General features: G+C 39.0%; 1 protein-coding gene across 1 annotated transcript in view; it reads right to left on the bottom strand.

Annotated features, from left to right (window-relative positions):
* The window catches only part of DYTN (dystrotelin), a 57,027-nt gene that overhangs the window by 10,093 nt on the left and 30,232 nt on the right, over positions 1 to 16,702 (bottom strand). The window contains exon 10 of the mRNA XM_066346356.1: positions 2,033 to 2,192. Within this exon, the coding sequence (XP_066202453.1) occupies positions 2,033 to 2,192 (160 nt within the window). The remainder of the gene's footprint in view (positions 1 to 2,032; positions 2,193 to 16,702) is intronic.

The following is a 16,702-nucleotide window of genomic DNA, read 5'->3' on the forward strand; positions in this document are numbered from 1 at the left end:
CCTGACCGGGATCCACCCGGCACGCCCCACCAGGGGCGATGCTCTGCCCACCAGGGGGCGATGCTCTGCCCCGCTGGGGGGGGGGGGGTCGCTCTGCCGCGACCAGAGCCACTCTAGCGCCTGGGGCAGAGGCCAAGGAGCCATCCCCAGCGCCTGGGCCATCCTTGCTCCAATGGAGCCTTGGCTGCGGGAGGGGAAGAGAGAGACAGAGAGGAAGGAGGAGGGGGGAGGTGGAGAAGCAAATGGGCGCTTCTCCTGTGTGCCCTGGCCGGGAATCGAACCCGGGTCCCCCGCACGCCAGGCCGACGCTCTACCACTGAGCCAACCGGCCAGGGCCCGTCTTAATTTTCTTAATAATAAAACACGTCTTTTTTATATTGTCTGTGATGGAATGGGAAGTATGTGTAAAACACTTCTGACATTTACTGAAATACAAAAGTTGCCTCCTGTGTGAAAGAATTACTTACAGACTATATTATTCAGACTTGGATATTTCTCAAAAATAATGGAAATGCAACTAGCACAGCAAGGAAAACAGTTGATAATATGTGTTGCCAGTTTTAACAGTTGAGCTTTTATATTTTTTTATTTTAAGATTTTATTTATTAATTGATTTTTAGAGAGAGGCAAGACAGAAAGAGAGAGAGAGAGAGGGAGGGAGCTAGAAGCATTTGTATGTGCCTTGACCGGGCAAGCCCAGGGTTTCCACCTGGGACCTCAGCATTGCAGGTTGACTCTCTATCCACTGCACCACCACAGGTCAGGCCTTAAAATATAAATTTTAAAAGATTTTATTTATCGATTTTAGAGAGAAAGAGAGAGAGAAGGAATGAGGAGCAGGAAGCATCAACTCATAGTATGTACTTGTTTTTGTGGCTTGACCCGAGAAGCCTGGGGCTTCGAACCAGTGACCACAGCATTCCAGGTGAGTGTTTTATCCACTGCACCAGCACAGGTCAGAACAGTTGAGATTTTAAGCAAAAAATTAAAATTTTGGAAAAGTTGCATTCATCTCCATAAGTTTGCTGGCTTTCCAATTCTTAAAGACTTTTCTGATGAGATTAGTTGTGATATAATGAATGTGATCTTTTTTTTTTTTTTGGTTTTATATAAAGTAATGGGTGAGCATCAGGATATTCAGCACAGCTGGGTGAACTTCCAAATGACCAATGTATGAGGCTACAGAATCATGCATGGGTTGAAGAGTCATTCAAAGAGCACAACAGAATGTTATATTTTAATGAAACAAAGTATAAAATAGATATGGTTTCAGATTCAATATTGCAACTGTCCTTGAAGAAACAATCTTGATCATGTTTTGGTGTAGTATCAAAGAAGATCTCTAATTAACTGAAAAGTCTATTAAAATATTCTCTTTTTCAACAGCAAATCTGTGTGAGGCCAGGTTTCGTCATAAATTTCAACAAAAACATCTTAAAAACAGATAGAAAGCTAAAGCAGTCATGAAAATCTAACTATTTTTGATTAGGCCGGATACGAATTATATTTATAAAAATTGTAAAATAATGCCACTCTTGTAAGTTTTTAAAAAACATGTACTTACTGTTTTAAATTGTTATATATATAATAGATTTGTTATTTTCATTTTTAAATTAGTTAATCCATTTATTTTGAAATCTTGGCACAGTTTTAATTTTGATTATGGTAAAGAGCGATAGATATAACCCACAAAAGCTCCTTGGGAATCCTAAAAAAATTTTAAGAATTTAAAAGGGATAATGAGACTAGAAGGTTTAGGAATGAAGGCAGTAGAGAACCACCCCGCCCCAGGTCTATTATTTCTGAATGGTACTAATATCATTGTCTCCCAATGGCACTGCCTTCACGGAGGGGGTGGATCTAGTCAGGACCATGAAAGCCAGAGCTGGTCAGAGTATGAAGGGAAGAGGGAAAGGAACGAAGCTGATCAGAGTGAGGTGTGAAGTTTCAGGCTGCAGCCCTGCCTTGACCAGAGGGTTTAAGGTCAGACTTTCAGATGGCCCAGACAGCCACACGGTTCCACCTTCTGTACCTGTAAATCCTGTCTCGTTTGCTGTAGCTTGGCCCACAGACTGTCCTGGTTGGCTGCGAGTTGGTGAATCTTTGTTTCAAATTTGCAACTTTTTTCTTCTTGGGAGGCGTATACAGCTTGCAACTTCTCTTTGTATCGGTTTAACTGTTTTTTAAGGAACCTGGAAGAAACAGGTCTGAGTGGGTTGAAAGGGCCAGAGGCCAGGAGACTAGGTAGAGGCGTGCGTGCGTAGCAAGATTTATTCCAGGTCCTCTCTCTGGGAGAGGAGGCAGGAGAGCCCCATGCCTCAACTCTTATCTAACATCCATCAGTCCTGTTTTAAACTGTTTGTTCAACAGCTGCCTTTTGTGTCTATTGTATGTACTGTTCCACTAAGAATTTTATTGGCTTTTAGAGGGTTTAGAAGACTCATCATGCATACCTTCACCAGATACTAGAATTTGAATACTGACTTCCTTCGGTATAGTTTTGTTTAGAAACATTCCATGTAGAAGGATAGTATACATGTCCTGGCTAAACACTTACCACCTGACCAAGACCACAGGGAAGAAACAATGATGTAATTCATGAACTGTGGGTCTGTTTTGTTTCTTTTCCTAAATCTTGTTGTTCATTGGTTTAAGAATGAACCGAGGAGTCTGGGTAATTCTTAAGGCAGATTATATCACCCCTTGGTTTAGAAAACTCCAGTGGCTCCCTCTCCCTCCCTTACTTAGAATGAGCCAAAGTCCTCCCAGGGGCAGACTTAGCCGACAGGGTGGTCAAGACCCTCTCTCCCTCTTTGACCTCCTCTCTGCGTTCTCCTTCTCCATCTTGGCAACTCTGAACACATGGGGCACGTTTTCCCCTCAGAGCTTGCTCCTTGGTCCCCTCTGCCCCCAGGTTCTTGCTCATCTCCCCTTTAAATCCTTGTTCACCATCATATCTGCAGAGAGGCTGCCCCTGACTAGCCTACGTGAAGCTGCAGGTCAGAGCCCCGACCTCTGCGACCTCTGCTCCGGCACCTCCCGGCCACTCCCCTACTCTGTGTGTCGCCGGGGTTTTCTGTGATGTCTAATTGCTCCAGTGTGTGAACTGACCTTAGATTTTTTTACTTAATCTCCAGCTTTCAAACTTTTGGACAGTCACATTACATGACATACAACCTGTTTTACTTATTATTTTACTTATATATTATTTACTCTTTCACTTAGTAACTGTTTATTGTCTCTATTTTGGAAACTTTTTCCCCCTATTTTGCTTGTTGCCATATCCTCAGACTGAAGCCTAAAACAGTCCCTGTCAGGGAGTATGTACACAGTTAAGTGGCTTATTCAAGGACAACCTTATTCTTAAATCAGTGCTATCGGTATATTTATTGAATTTGTAAAAATGGGCTCTCTGGTGAGAAATGCAACATTTTTCAGTGTTAGAGCCTTTGAAATTTCTAATTGCTATAGGTCTTGGAGAGATTATGGCATTTAGATTGGGCTTCCGTCAGGAAGCAGGAGTTCTTTCTAAAGCCTGGCCCTCAGATTTCGTCACCCTCAGGAGAAACATAAGTCTGACTCTAAAATCCTACATCATAACTGAAGTTTCAAGTATGTCTTCATGGTGGGTTCTTCAGGAAGGAGTTCGTTCAGAGATTTGATATTGCAGACTATTAAACATTCTTAGAATGCCTATCTCAGTATTTTCTGTACTTAAAGTGTGGCACTTGTTATGACCTCTAGTGACACTAGTTTCTCTTTCTCTCATCTTGTCTACCATTCCTGTCCTCTTCTCCTCTCTGGCCCAACCTCCATGCTAGGACAGCGAGCAGACATGTCCCCCCTTCTACCCACAATCCAGGTGAAAGTAGGTAAAGCCCTATCAGAAGTACAGTTCTCTTCTTACTCCATTTTTGTTTGTGTGTGGGGTTTATTTTGTTTTATTTTGTTTTTTGTATTTTTCTGAAGTTAGAAGCGGGGAGGCAGTCAGACAGACTCCCGCATGCACTTGACCGGGATCCACCTGGCATGCCCACCAGAGGGCGATGCTCTGCCCATCCGGGGCGTTGCTTCATTGTGGCTGGAGCCATTCTAAGCACCTGAGGCAGAGGCCACTGAGCCATCCTCAGCACTAGGGCCAACTTTGCTCCAATGGAGCCTTGGCTGCGGAGGGGAAGAGAGAGATAGAGAAGAAGGAGAGGGGGAAGGGTGGAGCAGATGGGCGCTTCTCCTGTGTGCCCTGACCGAGAATCGAACCCGGGACTTCACATACCGTCTGACACTCTACCACTAAGCAAACTGACCAGGGCCTGTGTCGTTTTTTAAAGCAGGAATTCTCCTGCAGTTTTTGGTGGACATAGTTTACCTGACACCAAGATTTCCAGCAATGGGGGAGCCCAATAATTTCCAGGCTAATAACTACCATTAACAAACAATTCAGATTTTTTGAGAAATAATTCCTTTCAAATAACCTGAAATCTGCCCTTCTAAACTTTAAAAAAATCTTTATCTGTAGTTCTGCTTTATCTGTAGAGCTTGATTCTCCCATGTAATGGGTCTTTAAACTGAACACAAACACTCCCCAACCCATTGAATCATGCACAGAGCAGAGCAACATTTCTTTCTTTGATCAGCACTTAGCCAGTACAGAGTAATAAGTAGGTAACTAATGATAGAATAACACTCTTTCTTTTAATGTAGTCTGAGTTGCCTTTTAAATAATCAGTGATACAATGTTGGCTGTTATTGAACTTACAGTTAACTATATATCACAGTTATTTTCCAGACTATTTGCCCTGAACCTGTAATTGTAGGTATTGCATTTAAATCTTTAACATTTGGCTTTTATAAATGGTCCCAATATTCCAGACTATCACATCTTAGTGACCTGAGATTGTCATTCAGCTTATTGTCTATGCCTTTTGGTATCATGTGATACACATTTGAGAAGCATGCCCTCTACTATTTTATCCAAATCATGAATAAAATAATAATGCAGAAAAAAACAAGGATACAGTCTTCACAAGGATTTATTCATTATTCAACCTCACACTTTGGTATACTTTATGTTGATAAATACCTTACTAGGAAACCAACAATATGGTTTCATAAGTTACCACAGATTTTAAAAATGTTTCTTATCAAAAGATAAGAAACACATTATGAAGCACATCTCATCATATATATATATATGTATGTATATATATATATATATACATACATATATATATAAAATTAGCAATTTATTGACCATCTAAAAACAAAGGTCTTCCCTCAGGGGTAACTTCTTATTGAGGCTCAAGAAGTCTGTCTTCTAAAGGAATGACAATGGGAGACAGGAAATCAAGGAATAATTAGTCCCTTGAGACACAATAAGATGATAGACAGTTTTCAACAAATTTAAGACACTTGGTAGGAAGTTAGATGCTATTGGAGAAAGTGCACTGATTTTTTTAGAAGTAGAGAAAACACTCACAAATTATACTTCCCTAAAAATGCTTAACCAATGCTCAAGGATTGCAATCAAAACCTGAAACTTAATTTAATTAACCAAATTATTTTTGTCATGCTTCACTACTCAAATGGAGACAAAGCCCCTTTTACCTCCATACTGGAATCACAGGATTTTTCTGTTTAGGAAATAACTTCTAAATTAAATAAAAACAACAACATAGTAAAATCTTTGTAGAAAAAAGTTTTTATAAAAGCAAAAAAAAAAAATATGCTATTGATTTGTTTCTGTTGTCAGTATTTGTGCATGCACGTGGGTCCTACCTTCTTTCCCTTTGGAGAGCATTTATAGATTCATGAGTCCTCCACAATTCATTCCTAATGCTGACGATGGCCTAAAGGAACAAGAAATAGAGAAAATAAGCGTTTTGGTTTGAATTTAATCCATATTCTTAAATAGTCATTATAAGAACATGATAGTGATATTTGAAAAATACAGTCTATTTCAAAAAGTGACTAATATTTGGGTGTATGTCCATATACATGATGCATCTACATGTTCATATGCTCAAAATACAACCATATCATCTCATTTTTACATAACAGGGTTCCTGAAAGAGATTTAAACCTAAAAAAGAGTTTTAGGTTTTAAAATGAAGTTACAATAGTCTCATACTCAAGTTAAGTTGCTGCCCAGAATGTCTACTTCCCCAAAAGCATCTACAAAAGCAGCTGGATCACTTTCTTAACTCATAGCTCAAGAAATCTTCCACTTCTACCATCCACCTTTTACTTAAACTTTCTTGTCCTTCCATTGATGCCCACTCAGAGTCATCACTGGGATGTGTACTTAGAGGCACGAGTTCTCTTTAAATTCACCAAGTCCCTTTGAATGAATAATGGTCAGCCAGCCCTCACTCAGGTTTCCCAAACCTTGTCCCTCACATCACACTCTGCCACCCACATGCAAGTCCTGACCTGACCCAGCCTGACTCAGCCTGACTCAGGCTCCTGGGGCACCATGTTCCAGCCTTGGGCTCCCACACATCTGGATGGGAGATTGCATTTCATTACATTACATTTCTAAGCAGCTGCGGCTACTCTCCATGGCCTCCCAGTGAAACTTTCCAGCAAAACAACAAGAAGTACTTCTTTTTTTTTTTTAAGTGAACATTCTGAGAGTACTTTGTCCATGCATGTTTGAAGTGCACTGACTCAAGTCTGCAAAGGTATACCTCAAACAGCTTACTTCTGGGAACCAAGGACCAGACCTCTGTTTGGGAATTATGGCTGAGAAGGACTTTATTTTTACATATAATTTTTAAAACTTTTTATAAGAGCCCTGGCCGGTTAGCTCAGTGGTAGAGCGTCGGCCTGGCATGCAGAAGTCCCGGGTTCGATTCCCGGCCAGGGCACACAGGAGAGGCGCCCATCTGCTTCTCCACCCCTCCCCCTCTCCTTCCTCTCTGTCTCTCTCTTCCCCTCCCGCAGCCAAGGCTCCATTGGAGCAAAGATGGCCCGGGCGCTGGGGATGGCTCCTTGGCCTCTGCCCCAGGCGCTAGAGTGGCTCTGGTCGCGACAGAGCGACGCCCCGGAGGGGCAGAGCATCGCCCCCTGGTGGGCAGAGCATCGCCCCCTGGTGGGCGTGCCAGATGGATCCCGGTTGGGCGCATGCGGGAGTCTGTCTGACTGTCTCTCCCCGTTTCCAGCTTCAGAGGAATACAAAAAAACAAAAAAAACAAAAAACTTTTTATAAGATGTAAACTGATTCAGGTCTTATTTATATGATTAAAGATTTTTTTTTAATCAAAGAAAAACGTACTCCCTATGTAAGACAGGCTGCAGCAACTTTATAAATGAAAAGGAGGTGTGAGGGAGTGAAAGGAAAGTAAGATAAAGGAGAAAGCCGAAACAGCAAATCCTCTTTTAAATTTCTTCCCTCAGAACAAATATATGTTAAAGTGGAAAAACATCCCGCACTGTGGAAATGGCTTTCCTTCCTCTTTTCTCCGGAGCAGGAAACAGGGCAGCTCTTCATCTGTCCTCACAAGTGTCATCCTAGCTCTGCGAGCGCTGCAGGAAGAGGTGAGGGGTACTGCGTGGGTCCGCCCACAGGAGCGGATGGTGAGAGCGCACGTGGGCCGGATGGACCCTCACACGGGCAGGGGGCCCCAGACCGGGCCCACTGGGTGGGCCTCACTCTCCATTCGCACTTCTACTCAGAACAGCTGCAGTATGGGAACTCTCATTTCCCTTTGCTGATGGAAAAGCATTACAGACGATCACATTTGAAGACCTGCTTTAGGATCAGGCTGTACTGATGACAGTGATTGAAGGAAAGGCAGGTACAAAAGGGAAGACAAATAAACAGTTCATTGAAAACATGATAAAGTATTTGTAGAAAGTACACTTAGAAAAAAGGAGACCCCAATAACCAGGAAGTATTTCTAATCCCTTTGATGAAAAAATTACATTGGGATATTTTTTTATTAAAATTTTTTTATTGAATTTATTGGGGTGCCACTGGTTAATAAAATAATACTGGCTTCAGGCATACAGCTCTATATTACATCCTCTGAATATTGCATTGTGAGTTATCACCCCAAGTCAAGTCTTCCTCCATCACCGTCTCTCCGCATTTACCCTCTTCCATTTCCCCCAAAGCCCTTTTTCCCTGCAGTCCCCACACTGTTTTCTGTGTCTGTTTTTTTTCCTTTGCTTAATCCCCCCCCCTTTTTTTATCTGGTCCCCTACATCCCATCCCCTCTGACAGCTGTCAGTCTGTTTCCATATCTGTGAGTCTATTTCTATTTTGCTGGTTAGTTTATTTTATTCATTAGATTCCATATGTAAGTAAAATCATATGGTACTCATCTTTCTCAGGCTGGTTTATTTCTCTTGGCATGATCATTTCCAAGTCCATCCATGCTGTTGTAAAAGGCAAGACTTCTTTCTTTTTTATGGCTGAGTAGTATTCCATCGTGTAAATGCACCACAGCATTTTTATCCACTCATCTATACTGTATACACTTGGGCTGCTTTTAAATCTTGGCTATTGTAAATAATGCTGTAATGAACATAGGGGTGCATATGTTCTTTCAAACTAGTGTTTTGGGTTTCTTTGGATATATTCATTGGGTTTTTTTTAAAGTGACCTCCCTCATCTTATTTTTCTTTCACCCCCTTTCACCTCTTCCTTTCTAAAATTCCTGAACACTTTTCTTACATATTGATAAACTAATTTCCCCCCTTTGCCTCTACTTTTAAGAACATCAAACCTTATGGTATTAAATTGCCAAGTAAGGCCCTGTGAACAGAACAATATTTTACCTATAAGTTATATTCAGAAGTTTTGGGCAGAGTCTTCATACCTATGGACACAGGAATAACTTAAAGATATCAAAACTGAATGCAGTTTACCTTTTGGATACAGACCCAGAAAAAGTCCCCGCAAACCTAAACTTCGACCACTAAGGCAGTGGGCAATGCAGTTCATTGGTTGTATATTGTTGGTGTTAGAATTGCTCACTCTTTGGGGGGCAACAGGTAAGAGAAAATTCTTGTTGCTCAGCTATGTGTAAATGAGGATAGATTTTTGTATCTCCTTAGCATGTCAGCATTGAGTCTTTTAAAACATGCCACCAACAAACAATATAAATTATACTATAATTAATTTTGTATACTACTGTTACTATCAATTCATAGTTCCCAGCTGAACAGAAAACTCACAGTGTACTTTATCCTTGCATACATAAGGTAAACCTGATCTACTCTACTCTTCAGGGAAAACTACTCAATTGATTATACTAAATAGGCCAAAATTTACAAGGAGTTATGTTCTTTGAGACTATTATCACAGGTTTTCTTAACAGATGTTTGTTTTGATTCTTCTGCTATAAATGTTACTTTATTTGTTTGTAGTAAAAGTTGATCATATTTGAGTTGAATTAAATAGAAATTTGAAACTTTGAAAAAAAATGAGTAAAATAGTAAGTTTTTAACTTTTTAAACTAATTTTTTGAACATCTTGAAGTAGATACCTTTCTCAGGAAAATTAAATGAACAAAATCGCTGAAGAAAGTATGGAAAAACTGTTAAGTTTGAAAAAATAGAAAAAAATATTTAAATATTATAAAGGTTCCAATATCCTAGGATTTTTCTTGAGTTCTGGCAATTGTTAAATAAACAGTACTTATGTAAGATAAATTGTTTTAAGGACAAAATTAAAAATGACTAGTTTAATGTAATCATCAAAACGCAAATGTTCAAAACTGAAAAAGATAGCATTGAGAGAGAGAGATCAAGACTCTTCTGACTCTATGTTGCAAATCTAAATTTAAAAAACCCCATCAAATTTAAAGCAGATTTAAAGAATAATCCACTACAAACAAATATAGCTTTTAGCTCCAGCAATGCCAGGGATGTTTACTATTGAGCACTCTAGTTATTAATACAGGACTTCCAGGAAGGAAAAACATGGGAGAAGTTCAGCTGAAGCTAAAAATGAATTTAAAATAAATAAATTCAAAATGAGTTCTGATTGCATACAAAAACACTTAAAAATAGGGGGAAAAATGACTTCCCCTTCATTAAAAAGAACCTCAAACCTACAACACTAAGGAAATACCCCTATTAAATCTAATCCCATTTAAGATAAAATAAACTGCCCCATTATCTCTTGCATTATTCATTGTGTTCAGAAAGACCTGGAGGCTTTCAGGAATGAAGATATGAAGCAGAAATGAGAGGTTTAGTTATTGTAAAGAAAAAGACCAAAACATCATTCTTTCCCTCAGACCACTTAATTGTTTACCTAGAAGCAAGAGATTCAAACTAAACCAATATTTGAAACTATGAAGAGTTCAGAAAGGTTTCTCTTTAAAAGATAACTATTCAAGAATCTATAACTTTTCAATATGCCATCACCAGTAAATTAAGAAGACACAAGTGAGGAAGGTCTTTATTCATAATAGCAACAACAAACATAAGATACCCAGGTGCCCTGAGTGAGAAACAGAATGACAGCAGGTGAGCTCTTTTCGGAATGCTGGCAGGACCTGAACTGCTCGAGTCGCCAGGAAACCACTTACAACAAAAACAGCAGTTTGAACTTGCACAAGGTTTTAAGAGTTCACTGAGGAAAACATATCGATAAATATGTAGGTATGTGTGTGTCTGTGTGTGACCCACAACTCAATGGCAAAGAAACCTAAATAATCTGACTGAAAAAATGAGCAGAAGATCTGAAGAGACATTCTGCAGAGAAGACTTACAAATGGCTAACAGGTACATGAACAGATGCTCAGCTTCACTAATCCTCAGGGAAATGCAAATCAAAACCACAATGAGTTTTCACCTTCCACCTGCTAGAATGGCTATTACCAGAAAGACAGAAAATAACAAGTTTGAGTGAGGGTGGGAAGGAAAAGGAACCTTTATGCACTGTAATGTAAATTGGTGCAGCCACTGTGCAAAAACAGTATAAAGATTCCTCAAAAAATTAAAAATCAAACTATCATATGATCAGCATTCCCACTTCTGTTTATCCAAAGGAAACAAAAAAACAAAACTTGAAAAAAAATATTTATCCCTATATTTATTTATTTATTGCAGCATTATTATAATAGCCAAGAGGTGGAAGCAATCTGTGTCCTTCAATTGTTGAATGGATAAAGAAAATGCAAAATATATTCATAATGGAATATTATTCAGCCACAAAAAAGAAGAAAAGTATACCATTTGCAACAACATGAGTAGACTTTGAGGGCATTACGCTAAGTAAAACAATTCCGACAGAGAAAGACAAATACTGTATAATATCATTTATATGTGGGATAAAAAACAAAACAAAACAAAATGAGCTCTTAGATAACAGAGAACAGATTGGTGGTTGCCAGAGATAAGAAGTAGGGGTGGGAGGTGAAATGCGTGCAGGTGGTCAAAAGGTACAAAGTTCATTCAAAAAATAAGTAAGTCCCGGGGATGGAATGTACACAGCATGAGGACTATAGTTAGTGATATTAACTAGACTTATTATGGTGAGCATTTGCAATTTTAGAAATATTGAATCATGTTGTACATCTGAAACCAAAATAATATATATTAATTTTATCTAAATAGAAAAAAAAAACATCAAAAGAAGCTCTCAACATTGGGTTACTTTGGAAATAATCCCATATGAGCTAAAGTGATGGTGTGAAAGATCATAATGAAATGCAGTTGGAATAGAAAAGAATAATAAAGAGAAAACTTGTTCTGTAATATGTTAATGGTATCATGGAGCTAGAATAATTCAAATAATCTTTTTTATAAACTTTTTATTTATTTATTTATTACTTAGAACTTAAATTTAATGGGGTGACAAATATATTCATATGTAAAAATAAAATTAAGACCAACTGAACAGATAGCAGTAAAAAACATTTTTAAATGGTGAACATTTTAGTATATACTAAAGGAACCGCCATCCTTTAGAAATAAAAAGAAAGAAAATGATTACTTTAAGGTTAGAGAAAGTTGGCTAATATTTAAGTAAAAAGTAGAGTTTGGAGGAATACCTTGACTTCCTATCATGCGTCAAAATAAAAGGTAGACTTAAATGTTGAGAATAATGAAACCACACTAAAGCAAATACAGCTAAAGAGTCATTTGATTTCTTAGTGGAGAAAAGTTTCCAAGCATAACACTGTGTAAGAAGAGAGAAAAAGATTGATAACTTTTTCATAAGAATTTAAAAAGTCTAGAGAGCAAGTCACATTATGAATAAGACTAAAAGAAAATAATTATGAAGATAGGCTGCCCATAGTTGAACTTAACTTTTTCAAAAGTTCAAATACATTAATAAATCAGTAAAAATTGGCAGAGAGCACCAACAGAAGACAAAAAACAATTGCCCGTCAAACTATGTGGGGAAAAGGAAGTTTCGTCTCACTTTTAATCAGAGAGATAAAAATTAAGGCAAATAAAATATATTCTGTTCATGAAATTAACAAAATTCAAAATATGGTAATAGTCAGGCCTGACCAGGCGGTGGCACAGTGGATAGAGCATCGGACTGGGATGCGGAAGGACCCAGGTTCGAGACCCCGAGGTTGCCAGCTTGAGTGCGGGCTCATCTGGTTTGAGCAAAGCTCACCAGCTTGGACCCAAGGTCGCTGGCTCGAGCAAGGGGTTACTCGGTCTGCTGAAGGCCCGCAGTCAAGGAACATATGAGAAATCAATCAATGAACAACTAAGGTGTCGCATGCGCAATGAAAAACTAATGATCGATGCTTCTCATCTCTCCGTTCCTGTCTGTCTATCCCTCTCTCTGACTCTCTGTTAAAAAAAAATAATAATTAAAAAAAATATATATATATATATGGTAATAGTCAGTATCAGCAAGGATCAAATGAGATTGAATTTTTTGGGAGTGCAAATTTGGTATGCCCTTTCCAAACATCAATGCTGTAATCTGTAAAAAGAGTATCAAAAATATTCCCATTCTCATTTAATGATTCTATTTTATCAAAATGATAACGGAGAAGAAAGTATACCAAAGTGTTAACAATGGCTATATTATTGATTGATTGTAATTTTCATTTTGGCCTTTGCTCTTTTATGACTTTTCTAATTTTTCTATAGTAAATATATAGTGCTTTATGATTGAAGTTAAAAAGCTATTTTAAAAATATGTTCCTAGCTTTTTCCTTGATCACATTAACATCTTGAAAATAGTCCCCAGACTAAGGAATGAGTCGCCGAATCTGACTGCATCATTACAAAATGGTTCACAATAGTTGCGTCTTGACAACAGTTCCTTTCCCTTTCGGACTCACCTGATGGTGTGGGCTGGTGGCATCTGTTTGTTGAGCCTGAGACATCCTTTGACATACTTGTTTGGAGGCCTTCCTGGCTGCCGTTTCCACTGGACCAACTGGACTGGAATATGTTGGTATTTTAGAGCTCTTGTATTGGATAGAGAACCTGTGATATAAAGCAGAGTTTTATGAGAGATTGTAATAAGTTTTAATGAGCAAGTATAACAGTGAAGAGAGTCTTAGAAAATGTTAAATCAGATATAACATTTAATATCTAAACAATAGCAATGAAGTAGCCCAACTCTTTTTCTCTCTGCTCTTTTCCAAACACTCAGTTGATAGTCAGTTAGCCAATAATAGGAACAAAAATTCCATTCTCCCCTCTTGACAATCTAGAAATGAGAACACAAAGAAATTGAGAGTTGACTGCAGGAGATCCCCAGGTCGTTGTGTCCGGGTCAGACACTAGGGGTTCTGAGCGCACCTGTGGGTTTATGTTGTCATATCTGAAAGAACAGAGAGCAGAGCAGAGTAGTTTAAGGTCAGGCGCATTCCATTTTATATCATTCCATTTAGTTTCATTCCTTTTTTCAGAAACTGTTTAAAGACTTACATCTTGAGTCATTGCAGATAAAAAAAAAAAAAGATTTTTAAAGAAAGCAGAGAACTCCCTGTACACAGAGACTTCTCATCTAATAAACAGACAAATATACAATCATTTTTGACATAATGTGATTCTTTCTACAGAATGCAAGGAGAGTATAGGAAAAGAAGCGATTATTCCAGAGTACATTTAATTATTTGTTTAAGGAGTGAGCATTTTGGGGCTGAAAAACAACGTTACCAGTAACTTCTTTGTCACATATCTTGTGAGTGACACACTACACCTACCCCATCTAAGATCACTTTAATACCTTGCGGGTATTCAAAATCATTTTCCGTACTCATACAAATATTTACGAATATCAAAATACATGTTGAATTTTTTTTTTTTAATTTTTCTGAAGCTGGAAACGGGGAGAGACAGACAGACTCCCGCATGCGCCCAACCGGGATCCACCCGACACGCCCACCAGGGGGCGACGCTCTGCCCACCAGGGGGCGATGCTCTGCCCCTCCGGGGCGTCGCTCTGTCGCGACCAGAGCCACTCTAGCGCCTGGGGCAGAGGCCAAGGAGCCATCCCCAGCGCCCGGGCCATCTTTGCTCCAATGGAGCCTTGGCTGCGGGAGGAGAAGAGAGAGACAGAGAGGAAGGAGAGGAAGTGGAGAAGCAAATGGGCGCTTCTTCTGTGTGCCCTGGCTGGGAATCGAACCCGGGACTTCTGCACGCCAGGCCGACGCTCTACTACTGAGCCAACCAGCCAGGGCCTTTGAATTTGTTTTTGAAACAAAAATGGCATTATTCCATATGCATTATTAGGCCTCTTGCCTTTTTTTTCTCTCTTAAGGTCTGATGATGAATGCCCTCTAGTGTAATAAATAGGTGCTAAACTTGGTTCTTAAGTAGATCCATTATGTTCTGTTGTATGTGTGTATCATAGATGTTCCACCATTTTCTTACCAGGGGACCAAGACGTTGTTTCTGATTTATTATCCTGCCCCACAATGCTACCATATTTATTCTTACTTACTACGTAGAGTTGCTTTTATTCCAATAAGACAGAGTTCCAAAAGTGGATTAAGGACCAAAACTTGTGTATATTTTTATGTTGAGTAGATACCACTCTCCCAAATCCAGTTCCTCCACATGTGCAGTCGATTCCATCACTTCATGACTGCTGAGGGCACTGCTCCAACAGTTCTCCTCTCTTGCACCAAATCATCAAGTTTCCTCTCTACAATCTCATTCCCTTTGCTATACTAACGTGCTTTATTTTTTCCATCATAACAAAACATTCTCTTAACTTGAGTCACTCTCCTACCTAGATTATCTCTTTGCATCTGTACAGTAAAAAGTTATGAAAAAAATTTTATGTAGTATCTTCAATTCCTCATCTCCTATTCCCTCTTGACTGCCTCTAGTCTGATTTTTTCTTCTACTCCCACTGTCTTACAATACTCTTTTTGAGGTCATCAGTGACTTCCTTATTGCTAGATCCGAAGGTCAATTCTTCCTTGACCAAACAGCAGCATGTAGCACTGTAGACCATGCCCTCCTCGGTGGAACATTTTCTTTGCCTGTCTCCCAGGATTCCCTGTTTTCTTGGTTTTCCTCCTACTTCACTTTCTCAGTATCCCTTTCTAGTTTTTCTTCTCACTTCTGTAATGTAAAATATCATAGGGATCGCTCCTCAATTCTCTCTTCTTCATCTATGCTCTCTCTCTGACGATCTAATTTGGTCTCATGGCTTTAAAAGTCACATATGTCAACAACTTCTAAATTTGTATCTCCAATAGACTTTCTCTCAAATTCCAGACATGAATAGCTAACTGCCTACTCAACATCTCCACGTGTATGTTAAGAGACATTTCAATCTAAACATCTCCCCCCTTACTCTACTCTCCTGCTCCACATAAGTCTCCCCCATTTCACAATGTGGCAACTTCACACTTCTACTTTCTATAGCATCGCCATGACCATATCATTTAGTATAGATCCAAGAATTGACCCAGGGATCTGAGGATGAGAATATAAATTTTATGAATTGATCCAAGTGTACAAAGAAAATTCATTAGTGACAAAGTTGGTATTTTAATTAAGAAGGAAAAGCATAATTGGCTATCTCTCTGAAAAACAGTGAGGAAAATTTATTTACTAAAATAAATTGAAAATGCATTGAAAATTTAAATTCAAATTCAAATAAAAGCATTAGAAAAAAATGTAAGAAAATATTTACATAACCTTGCTTCTACTTTTGCCCTCGTTAGTCTATTCCCAACATCGCTGTCTTTTCCTGTCTACCTTCACAGGCCTCCTCCGCAGTTCTTTGCACCTGCCAAGCTCACTCCTGTTTGAGCTGCTGTCTCTTCATCCTGCAGTGTGGGCCACTCCCTCAGCTCCTCCAAGTCCACTAAAACATCGGCTCTCACTCAGGTCCGCTATCACCAACCTCCTTAAATTTGCTACCCAAGCTCCCTCTACTCCCGCTCTCTTTTACCTGGCTCTCATTTTTTAATTTTACTTTAGTACCATGACTATGTTTTACTGTGTGGTTCCCCTACTGGAATGAAAGCTGTATTCAGGCAGAGACCATTTTTCTCTTTTTTTTTTTTTTTTTTTTTTTTTTTGCTGATATATCCCAAGTGCCCAGAACTGTGTTCACTAAATAGTTATTGAATAAATAAGTGAATGAGCATTTTTCAGACTGCTTTCTGAAGAGCCTGTGGCCATGTATATACATCTACCAAATTTCAAGAACACCTATGTTCTTTCCTATTCACCAGCACTAGGTGTTGATATTCCTTAATGTTTGCCATTCTGATACATAAAATGATGATTGCTCATTGTTTCT

This window comes from Saccopteryx leptura, chromosome 7 (assembly GCF_036850995.1).
Source record: "Saccopteryx leptura isolate mSacLep1 chromosome 7, mSacLep1_pri_phased_curated, whole genome shotgun sequence".
Lineage (NCBI taxonomy): Eukaryota > Metazoa > Chordata > Mammalia > Chiroptera > Emballonuridae > Saccopteryx > Saccopteryx leptura.